This window comes from Pyxicephalus adspersus, chromosome 9, assembly GCF_032062135.1.
Source record: "Pyxicephalus adspersus chromosome 9, UCB_Pads_2.0, whole genome shotgun sequence".
Lineage (NCBI taxonomy): Eukaryota > Metazoa > Chordata > Amphibia > Anura > Pyxicephalidae > Pyxicephalus > Pyxicephalus adspersus.
In genome coordinates, this window is record NC_092866.1 from 7,558,332 (window position 1) to 7,570,396 (window position 12,065).

The window sequence follows — 12,065 nt, forward strand, 5'->3', positions numbered from 1 at the left end:
TTCAGTGTCTTTCTAGAATTTATTGCTTGTCTTTATTGTTTAAAATGTAAAAGATTTTTTTCTGTGACTTCAGACTGTCAAACTGTAATAGTAAACTTTCCATTGGCATATATCTCTCTTTTTGGAATATTTATGGGGGTGACGATGATATCCCCTTTCAAAGTTTATAGAGTAGTCTTTATTTTTGCTGTTTAATATTTTCATCCCTTTAAAAAAAATATTAAAATACAATTTTTACTAAAATACATTAAAATACTAATGATGTTTTTTTATTTATTTTACAAATTAATGACCAATTTATTTTACAAATTTTTGAAAAAAATAAGTGCACTAACATTATGGTCAAATAAATGTTTATTTTTTTATACAAATCACATATGATATGTTTTTTTTTTTTATTGTAAATAGATGTAGTTGTAAATGTCTCTTTAAAAAAAGAAAAATTTCACAAGACTTTTTTATTGCCCCAAAGAAATATTGAAATATATATAAAGGTTTATTTAAAATTTTTTAAACGTACCACTTTTAAACAGTGGATGCAAATTTTCTCAGCCAACCTTTGGGGATTTTAATAAAACCTTTTGTTTTGTAAACATAAGCTGTTTAGGATCGTGGATTTAAGGGAACAAATTGGACAGAACAGTATAAGGCCGAAAATGTCCCACTTTTTAATTTTAGGAGCGTGATAGGTATGTGAATATCAATACAGAACCTGTGTAGGAGTGATAGCTCAATTTTGAGTTCCCTATGCATTTTTTTACATGTTCAGTACAAAACCTCAAAAATATGGATTTGTCTTATCCAAAGTCCAATTTTCTTTTGTCATCCATCATCAACCCTCCAAATTGGTCAATAAACAAGAAGGGTATAGAGTGAGTTTCTTGGCAATGAGTAACTCTATTTACTTTCATGTTTAACTTCTTTCCCATTTCTTTAGCACCATGAATGATCCTAGAACATTTTTTTTTTGTTGGAAGGTAAAGAAACTTCTATTGTGTGTAAAAACATAAAGGCCAAAATGAAAAAAACATACAAAAAATTCATCATGATGACTTCAATCCATGTGTATTCTTCTGTAATCGGTGAGTGCAGTTTATATAGAATCCTAATGATACAGATTATCGATGCCATGCAAACGCTCACGTATTGTGACCCCTGCTCAAAAAATAGAGAGCTTTGTGTTACAGTTCCTTCACACCTTGTTGAGTCTCAACCTCAAGACTCTAGAAAAACTTTGTAATTTCGTTGGAGATTGTCTCAAAAATAGATCACTTTTATCTAATGAAAACCTTCATTTTCTGTGGGGAGGTTAAAAGTCGATTGATATTGAACCCTGAGCACAATCTTCTCGACCACGCGCGTAAATTTCACAAGGGATCTCCTCCATGACCCGGTCTTCGATGCCTTTGTCGCCGCAGTCGTGGGACTGTTTGAAGGCGTACGTGCTTTTCTTGAAGGTACTGTTAAATGTTTTCATGGGCTGCGGCTGGGCAAAGTCGTTGCGGAACGGAAGTTCCATTGAGCTCAGGTTGGTTCTGCTGTGTTTCAGAGTAGCCGTTTGCGAACCGCAGTGATGATCATGAATACACCGAGACGTAGCAGAGGACCGCCTTGTTTTTTGGTAGTTCTCCAGTTCTTCTGACAAGTCAGCTAAGTCGGCAGAAATCTCTTTGTCCCGGAGTGAAAAGAGCTCATAGTGAGGTGGGTCGAAAACCTCCTGGAAACCAGTCTTGTTGAAGGTGGTCTTTCTAGCCATGATCTTTTTACGGGGCTGCTTGACTTGAACAAAAATGGAAATGATGAGGAGAACCAAGACAATGCCAGAGGTAATCCCAATAATGGTGCCATGAGTTCTGGTAATTTGCTCGAACAGTCCAGCTTCTTTTCTTTCTGTAATGAACAAAGTGGATTGAATGAGCATTTTGGCAAGTATGTGCAAATTCTCAACTTTCGTTGGTATGTTTTTGTATGTTCTTTAAGGTGAATCTCAAGACTATTCTATTCTGCTTCAGTAATAAAGCAACTCTGCATTCATAGCAAAAATCATCTGGACTTTCACCATTACTTCATAGTGGATTCTTCCTCCATTTGAGTATCAGGAACAGGGCTGCCATCATAAATTTATAGGCCGCATACTAAGTAAATTTCAGGTCAAGCTTTTTTGATCGAGGCCTGCTAAAGAAGTTCCCATTGTCCCCACATCATGGTCAGGGACATAGTCAACAATTTGGAAAAAAGGACAACTGGCTCTCAAGAGGTCTAAAAAAGGTCACCTAAGTCAAGGCAGAACAATAGTTCTTACCAGTTAAAAAGGCCTCCAATATCATTTTAACACTGTTTAACAACTTTACCTTGGGAATTTGGAAACAACTCATACCTTGAGCCATCAAACAACTAACATCTGTCCCAGACGTATTCTGATGATCAAGTTATGTAAATGAGAACCTGCTGTTTTCACAAACTTTTACCCCTCCCGTCACATTCTTAGACAACCAACATCTGCTTTGACACATTCTACTCCAATCATATTAGGGTGATTTAATTACCTGTGCGGGTTTACATTCTGAGGTATGCTCTGGACATTCAATTGAACCGAGGATTCTATTTAGATGAGTCATGAAACATTCAACAGCGCAGAACAAGTCCAGTTAAATGTGACTAATTACTACTTGGCAACCCATGACCTGAATACATAAAAAGATTTCACAGACAACCTTGTATTGTGAATCAGTTAGATTACCTAATGCTAGAAAACAACCTTGGTTGTTCAAAATTTGCTGCTGCCTTTCAGAGTCAATTGGGACAGCATTGTCACAAATCAGAGGGCTCAGTGGGCAAACTGGAGGGTTCACTTCTTGGTCAACGAAAAGTAATAGGCAGTTGTACATAAAAGAGACATGTTTTATAGAATTATTCACTCTTCCACCACTCCAATTTGTCCTATGAAACCAATCACTGATAAAGACAGATGGAGTCGGCCTGGACATGGTGTGGTCTGTATGATGGCAATAATGGAACTTACTATTATAAAATACATTTTCTAACCTAAGAATTGTAGAATTTCTGATCATTATACTTTCAATATATTTTCAATATATTATAGTTGTAATAGACTGCAAATAGGTTTATATGCATGGTTCTTTTAAATTATTAACACAATTGAGCATATTATGTACATCTGTTCATTAGTGGGCACCCAAGTACCATACATGGAGGCTATGATTCCATGCCATATAATAACAATTTTATTCATGTTTATATAAAATGCATTGACATTATCTATTGTATGGTTAAATTAGGAACACTGGAGCATGTATACAAAAGTGTCGGCCAAGTCCATCACCTGTGTGCAACAGGAGTACCAAGCAGGTTATGTCACATGGACTTGTATAACCAGGCAAGCTAGGTCCCTTGTACAGTGATACCTCAGTTAACAAGTGAGATTTTTTGGCTAACAAAGATTTTTTTCCACTGAGTTTCGGCCTCAGCTAATGAAGATGGACTCGGCTAGCGAATGCATTTGTGGATGTGCAATAGCATACTGCAGCTGCTGTTATCAGTATTGATGTCTACTTTAGTTTTGTTTCAGCTTAGCCGAGGTATAACTGTACTTGCCAATTTAGGTGAACTCTGCCTACTAATGAAACTATATACGTGTTTTTTAAAGGATCAATATGCATCTTAAAGCTCAACTAAGCCCAAAACAGTGTTTTTCAACCAGGGTTCCCACAGAGGTTGCAATGAGTTCCTTAAGACATGGGAAATGTGGCCCCTAAAGGTCACTTTAGGTGACACCATTGATCTTTTTGGCTAAGAGTAACATTCTTCCCTATGTCCAGCAATATAAGATGCATTCTTCTCATAACCACCACTATAATGTACTGTGAGCTATGTCATTATAGCCAAGGTTTCCTGAAAATTATTTCAAAGCTTCTCCCACATTTAAAAGGTGGAGAAAGGCTGGTGTAAATTATAACCTTTGGAATTGCCCTACATGAATTTAAAACCTAGTTAAGAAAATGTAATTGGCAGTAGCTGTACCCCTAATAATGAAGGGAAAATCAGTTTGCAGAGAATTTACTTCCTTTGCACCTTCAGGAGTGAAAGGGGAAATTCCTTACTGTGACATCGTCCTCCAAATCCAACATGGAATCCAACAAATCCAAATCCAACATAGACTCCTGGCCTCTTACCTCTGCAGTGGTTTTCATCCCAGGGGTAGGCACAGTTCTGTATGCCATTGCAGACCAGAGAGTTATTAATGCACATGTTACTGTGACAGAAGAAGGTGTTTTCCCCACACGGAGCTGGAAAACAGAAAAATACTCATTATGTAGAGTGTACTGCAGGACTTCCTCAACTTTTCTCCCTTTGTATGGCAAAATCAAAACCTTTGCTGTGATTGATCATCTTATATACATGAAAAAAATGTAATTTCAAAAATGCAAGAAAAAGTGACAAGTGAAGGCAATTCAACACAGGAGCATGCTGACAAGATGAAAGAGCAGATGTGTTGAGTAATGACTCTTCATTGTTCTGTTCTTTCACGTTTCATGCAGAAGGCTCAGGGTGTTTCCTGGACTAAGCAGAGGTCCACAACCAAACTGTTCTATGTACCGGGGTACCTGCATTGCATAATTAGCTGCATTACTATGCATTCTAAATATGGTTTTACCTGGAGTTCTTTACTTCCTGGAGTTTAACTTCAAAATATGCACAGGTACCACTCACCCATACTGCCAGCTTCCAAAAGCATCTCACTTTAAAGTGACTGTCACATGACAAAGGCTCCTGGTATTACAAATCCTGTGCCCCCTTCCATGTTTTGTGGTTCCTTCCATGGCCCTTCTGTTCCTCAGGGGCCTGGAGGAGCCCTCCCACTAATCCTTACAGTAACCCTTGCTCTAGCAAACCCTAATAGAAATCCTCCCTGTACCTCTAGCCCTTACAATAACCCAAGTTGTAACCTTAAGCATGACATTAATTGACCTGTATATCTCTCTGTAATTATTATGTGACCTATATCGCCAAAAGTTGGTGCATAGCTGACCATCATACTTGATTGAGCTTGGTAGACATCAAATGCCAAAACCATGGGTATTAATATAAACCTACCCTTCCCCTTTCTATTTGCAGTTATCCACTCCTCTGGGAAGGCTTTCCATGCGATTTTGGAATGTCTCTGTGGAAATTTGTGTCCATTCAGCCAAAAGAGCATTTTGTGAGGTTGGGAACTGATGTTTAATGTGAAGATCTGGCTCACAGTCAGCATTCCAATTTATGTTATAATGCATTTAGTAGCATTGAGTATCTTTGCAGGCCACACAAGTTCTTCTACACTAAACCCATTATACCATGTCTTTATGAAGCTAGCCTTCTGCACAAAGGTACAGGTATGTTAGAAAAAGACAATGACTTTCTCCAAACTGTTGTTGGAAGCTCACCATTTTCTAAAACATAATAACGGGGGAGTGACCATATGTTTTTGCTCATATAGCGTAAGAAATGTAAGTAATCTGATTTACGCCATAAGGGAATGTGGCATGGGTAACATTACATACAACATACTCACGTTCTACAAATGATGTAAAGAGCATTCGGAATCTGCTAAGACGGCTCCCTTCATCTGCCCACATCCGGACCACCCCCGTTCCTGTTTGCAGCATTACGTCATTGGCCATCGTGCTACAAAATTTAGCTTTGAGGTTCTCTATGGAGCTACTTCCATCATAGACTGCTACAAAGTTGCGCTTGCACTCATTGGAATGTTCCATTTGGTAGTCCAGGAACCGCAAGTAAATCTGGGTGGAAAGATTAAAAGGGAAAGGTCAGTCCACCACAGAACTCAAATCCAACCAATTTTTTTTAAACCAGAGAGTAGTCAAAACATTTGTCAACTTTGTCAAATATAGGAGTGGTATGACTCATACAGGGCCTTAAGTAGGCACAGTAATTTAAAGCGGTCAAAGTGCTGGGTTTTCTCAATGTAAACTGTATGGAGTGATACATAAAACTAGGTTTATATGATACATTCCTCAGAATTATTTAAGGAAATATTTGAAGGTAAAACTTTGAAGCCTTCCAACGATCCCACCTTAGCTTTCGGTGTGGCCTTTATGGTCCATATGCAGTCCACAGCCTGTCCAGCTTTCAGTTTATCCCCTTGTTCCACCTGGCTGGATCGGATAATTCCATCTGGTCCAGATAACTCAAACTGGCAATCTGAAGGAAACATAGGAAGGTGGTCAGTGGAACAACAGGAGACTTTCATTAGAGAATCAGACTTTGAAATATGGATACATACCTGGAATGGGGCTGAGAATACCTCCAAGATAGCTGAAATCTGGGTCTGCAAGAAAATACAAATCATGTTCTGTTTATTTCTTATCATGAAGCTGTTATATTTTGCATTCTCTGTTTCCTCCTTCCCTTCTCACCATGCATATTACAAATGTCGATGGGTGGACATCACTCTGGAGTAGCGAGCTTTCCTAGGCAGGCTGCATTTGCAAACAGACAACTCTAGGTATTCCCCACATGTTTTGCCAAGCCTCCATGATTGAATGCACTCAAATTTATTAAATAGAAGGGATGGAGCCAGGCTGGGGAGGAAATGGTTAGATGACTCTGGACATCCTCCAGCCAAGAAATTAAGTGGTCCCTATCTGACTTCTAATGCTCATTAGTAAGGGTTGGCAGCTAAGCTGTTGAATGACTTCAGTGCTTCCATTGTAACTTTGAGGATAAATGTTTCCACACTAGCTGCAGCTATAGAGGTCAGAGTTATTAAAGCTTAATTACTGTGTATTAAAGTTTATCTCTGGGACAAGCAAATACAAGTACCATGTCAGATGCCATAATATTACATACAGCCCCACACCAGAATTACAATGCCTTATATCACAAATTATCCTTATGTTGGCTAATAGTAAAAAATATAGCACGCATGTACAATATATAATCCAGAACTACTCTCTGTACCTGGAATAAAGGAATATTTTGCTCGGAACCCCAGGCCTTCCAGCTCTTCATCAGAGGTGAACTTAATCCACATAAAGCGCCCTGTCGATCTGATGGGTGTCGGGCTCCGAATCCCGCAGTATCGATCGATGAGCGGAGAGAAGCCAAACGGGCCGTCTCGTACTTCTAGGTGATCAAAGCGACATTCGAAGGAAGGCTCTATGTGGTAGGGCTCGTCGAACGTCAATTCAATTCTTTGGCGAGGAGCAGCTGAAGGACAAAACCCAACAACGTTACCAATTTCTGTTTGTTCTTTATTAGTATAAAAACCTCATTGAGATTTGTGTGACTATCCTTAACCAAGGCCAACTTATTCTCCCTTTGCTTGTTCAGGGGTCTACTTGAAATCCTAAAATCAGCATCACCGGCAATCTGACCTGCTATCAGATTGATGTTTATTTATGAATGGACCCCAAAAGAAGATCCTGCACCCAAATACAAGGTATACTTATTTAACTATGAGAAACCTTAGACTCAAAACAGATAACAAAGAATCCCAAAATCACCTCCCGTTAGGCTGCATTCCCCATGGAACACATAGTACAACAACTCATATTGTGTGTGTGGTGGTTTGCCATTGATTTTCAATCGCACCCCAATGAGATTACATGGACCACAAAAATGCACCCTCACCTGGGGAGGCAGGTACAGTTATTAGAAGGTGGGCATGCATTGAGGGACCATTAAGAATATCAATGGGCACACTCAATGCAATGTCAACATGTGTAAACAGGCATTACATGAGTATCATTGTACCAACCTTCTAATATATAGACACATTCTTTGTTCGGAGGATAAGTGTTGGGAAAATTTGGTGATGCAAAGTGTCCTCCATTACTGGTTCTGACCCAAGAGCCACACTGGGTCACAGGGATGTGTTTTGCTCCCATAGCTGGTCCATCTGAAATAAATACAAATAATATATTACATAAAGAAATAACTATTCCCTTGCCTAGGGTTCTTACTCTTTTTGAGTTCTTTTACTCTATTGGAGAACAGACTGCTAAAGGTGCCAGGGTGTCTGATTTACAAGAACTGTTATAACGTATGTATAAGGTAAAATACATTTTTTTAGTATAGTTAGGTTTTTATTGCTTTCTGTGTACAGGTTGGAAAAATGTACAACTCTGTTCTGGTGCCATTGTCAATGGGCAGAAAGTGGAGGGAAATCCAGGGAGGGGAAGTTCTCCGTGTTTCAGCACTGTTCCTGATCACCTTCTCCGATCATCTTTAAACATGTTCCCACTTTAAAATTCTACACCCTTCATGTGAGCCTAGCTTGTCAATTACACACCCCTGTATCATCACACAGGCTGGGCACATAGTACTCCAGGACTGAGCAGAGCTTACACCTTATTACATGGATGCCATTACATGGAACACTGGGGTATCACCACTGGAAGAAGAAGATGGAGTCATGAGACGAGAGTAAAAGTGCTGGGGGTTGATTCAGGGTTCATATCCGGGGTGCAGATAACTGCTTTAACTTGTTCAAGCTGACTTTTTTATTGTATTACCACTCACTGGTTGTATACACCTAGCTTTCCGAGGCTATTCTTTTTTGTTCAAGTGTTTTCACTTATAATTTGCCTTTTTTCATTAGTGAAGTTTCCACATCTCAACAACAAAGCTTCCCAGAAAAGGTGAAGGATATGGACATGCATGGGAAGGGGCTGTGCTAAGCAAATGACTAGCACGGTAAAGGTTCATTGGGCCAGATCCATTAGAGCTCTACAAGACTGGAGAAGATAGACTTCTATTGGGGAACCTTGGTGATCCAGCAAACCTGAAATGGATTCCTTAAAAATCATTGTTATTAGTTGGCAAATGTTTTCAATCCTGGACCAGATCCATTCCAGGTTTACTGGATGACCCAGAATCTCCAATGAAAGTATTGGGAACTTAACGTGTTTACAAAGCTAATTATGGTAATCAAGAAAGCATGCATTTCAAATATTTTATTTTTTCTGTGCTTTTACTTGCAAGTTGGTGACAGGGTCTCAAAAGAATGGATGTCTCTGTCTTTATCTCTCTGTCTCTTTCTATCCATCTCCATGGCTCTCTTTACCCACCTCCCTCTTATGGGCCTGGTACACAGGCTGGAATATGATTGCCTAAAAAAATCTATTGTTGCATAAATCTAACATATGTATAGCTAACCCCGAGCGCCATTTAATGATCCACCATGCTGGAACACTAATGACCAACAGCAAACGACCGCTATACATAGTAGGCAGCTGGGCCTCCAAAAGAAAGGATTAACACCATCTCTACATTCTACTTTTAATGGCAACAACCATTTGTTCCCAGGGACAATTATTGAGCTTCTCTAGCTATATTCTCTTTTTTTTCTAATATTTTATTATTATTATAGGAAATATTTTTGAATGAAAGGATCCTTTAAATCAGCCTTCTACCACCTATGTCGGAAGTCAGCCCCACAAGGGCGCCTTACCATATACCATCTCCAGATTTGTGCCACCAACACTATATATACAATAGCAGACTATGGGCAGCACTCTCCAAGGACAATGCCATGCTGTAGAATGAATCTCGCTCAGGTCTTTTATATAAATATATGTTGCATTTTATTCTTTTACAATATGTTCTGCCACCTTGTATCTCTAATGGTCACCGTACATTCATAGCATCTGCGCTGTGCACAGCCCGCATTGTCCCGTCACAGCCAAGAATGTTTATTTAATTATTGCTGCCAGGGCAACATCGAAAAGGTCGCAATTAGGAAATTGTAATCCAGTAATATATTGTGTTCATTAAGATCTGTAGAACATTACATTGTAAATGACAAATCAGTTCTATGACACAGTGGGTGATGCGAATGGTGCGGCTCTAGACATACCTTGTGTCCTCTGTGCCACGGCAATTCCTTCTACCACCAATATAGTGATCAGCAGAACTATGAAGAGAAGAAAACAGAATGCAGATATTAAATTGGAGCTGTCAGTTACTTTACAAGTCTGCATAAAACAATTCCTGCTACATACAACCAATTCCGGTTACAATATATATATATATATATATATATATATATATATATATATAGTAGTATAACTTGCTGTAATGAGTGAAGGTATAATTTAATGGCATCCATGGGTTGGTGCCCACATATGTAGAGCTCTTGCAAAGTAATGATATGAAACCAATATCTACCAGCACATTGGGTGTGAGGTTAGGAGTGCTTGGCACAGACAATCAAATAGTTGGGTCAAATGCAATGCGTTTTGGAAAGTAGGTCTCCCCATTTTTTTAATACTTAGGTATATGAAATCCAAACTGAATATGCTAGCTAGGGATAAAACCATTATCACCATTATGGGATAAGACTAAAACTGAGCTGACATATCAGGGTGCTCATATACCAGTCTGGATCATCGACTATAAGGATCTAATGGAAATCTTCCATTACCCCACATTGGTAACAAAAAAAAGAATATGGACATAACAAGCTGATTTCTGCTTCACATATGGTTCTGGAGAGCAATAAAGTTACATTTAAAAAAAAATTACCAGAATATTTTATTTAATTTTACTTAACAGGACTTAATGATCTGTTTCAAGTTGAGGAATGGAGCTATTCCGGGCAACAAGTGAAATCAATGAGTCCATCTGATACCATTGGATGATGCTGCTCACTGGACACCATTAAGCACTTGCACCCTGCAGTTTGTACCCTGAGGAAGCCATAAATCATGGTGAAACATGGAGGAAAAAAGATAAAGGTGCATTCATATTGGTGTTAAAAGACAGGGGGTAATATCGAAATAGCGGGATACAATCTTCAGAAATGGAGGGAACACAGAGGGAAGGAGACGAGGGAAAGTAATAATAATATATGATAATATATTATATAACATATAATATATTATAAAATAATAATGTATTGGTATAATAAAAATCTCTCCTACCTCACATGGTGTTAAATAGACAAAAAACAGAAGATAACAAACATGATTTTATTGGCTGTTGAATCAAGGTTATGATTCATTCTGAGGAGATGAACATGCAGTAATGAATCACGTATGTCAGTTGTCATCACAAATATTGAATTTATCAGAGATATCCATGGAAACAAAAAATTGGAACCAGAATGAGAATTCAACAATACAAACATTCATTGCAGCTCATGTATCAACAATCAAATTCACATTTCTGATATTAAAACTTTGGTTTGTTCACTTTAACACTTTTCAAGTTTTTAAGTTTCACTCACTCACTTTTTAAGTTTCACTCATTTTATTTCACCCACAAAATTAGAAATAAATAAAAAATGTATAAATAATAAAGTTTCTTACATTTTCTAATTAAATAAAAAAATACATACATTTCAGAATGGGTGAATCTTGGTAGAAAACATTTATAAATAGATCCTCTTGTATCCACAATACACCTTGTGCAATTGTGCAACATTGTTGCCCTTAGATGGACATGTAAATAGAATTTCATTGGGAAGAAAACAAATCAAAGCCCACATTTGCCTTATTTTTTGCCCAGTGTCCTTTGCTTCCAGATTGTAGTCCCGCCCTCAAGGAGCTTGGTGGGACTGGTCACATGTTTAGAAGAAACCAATGGGAGCTGAGAAGGTATTTTTCTGACTATTTCAACAAGGCAATTAGAATAATATTAAAGAATATAATCGAGTAATATAAGAGAAAGTTACCAATGGCCGTTCTTTATCAGCTGACCAAGGTTCAGATTTAAGTTGTTGTACTATTTATCATTGATTTACAATTGTTGGCGATTTTTTATTAGAAGATATAAATCTGTATAACGGACTTCCTTAAAGAGTATTTGTTAAACTGCAACTGTTTCTTAATAATTAGATTGAGTGCATTGATCACAAACTTCCTGTCCTGTTGTTTATCGGATTGTAATCACATGGTCATGTTTTATGGATTTCAAGGTGATTTCTCCGGGGTCCGGGATAAATCACATGTTAAAGCGTCACGCTTAGAGAAGTATAGATTACGGAATTTCTGAATGAAGCAATTTCAGAGTAGCGGTCTAATCTGTTACTCGCCCTTCCA

The 12,065-nt window shown here is 38.2% G+C and overlaps 1 protein-coding gene across 1 annotated transcript in view; it reads right to left on the reverse strand.

Annotated features, from left to right (window-relative positions):
* Positions 1 to 324: 324 nt before the first annotated feature.
* NETO2 (neuropilin and tolloid like 2) overlaps positions 325 to 12,065 on the reverse strand; it is a 29,917-nt gene continuing 18,176 nt past the window's right edge. Inside the window, exons 2-9 of the mRNA XM_072422452.1 lie at positions 9,881 to 9,937; positions 7,781 to 7,921; positions 6,982 to 7,230; positions 6,305 to 6,349; positions 6,095 to 6,222; positions 5,573 to 5,801; positions 4,194 to 4,307; positions 325 to 1,890 (exon numbers count right to left, since the gene is read on the reverse strand). Of these exons, the coding sequence (XP_072278553.1) occupies positions 1,310 to 1,890; positions 4,194 to 4,307; positions 5,573 to 5,801; positions 6,095 to 6,222; positions 6,305 to 6,349; positions 6,982 to 7,230; positions 7,781 to 7,921; positions 9,881 to 9,937 (1,544 nt within the window). The 3' untranslated portion in view covers positions 325 to 1,309. The remainder of the gene's footprint in view (positions 1,891 to 4,193; positions 4,308 to 5,572; positions 5,802 to 6,094; positions 6,223 to 6,304; positions 6,350 to 6,981; positions 7,231 to 7,780; positions 7,922 to 9,880; positions 9,938 to 12,065) is intronic.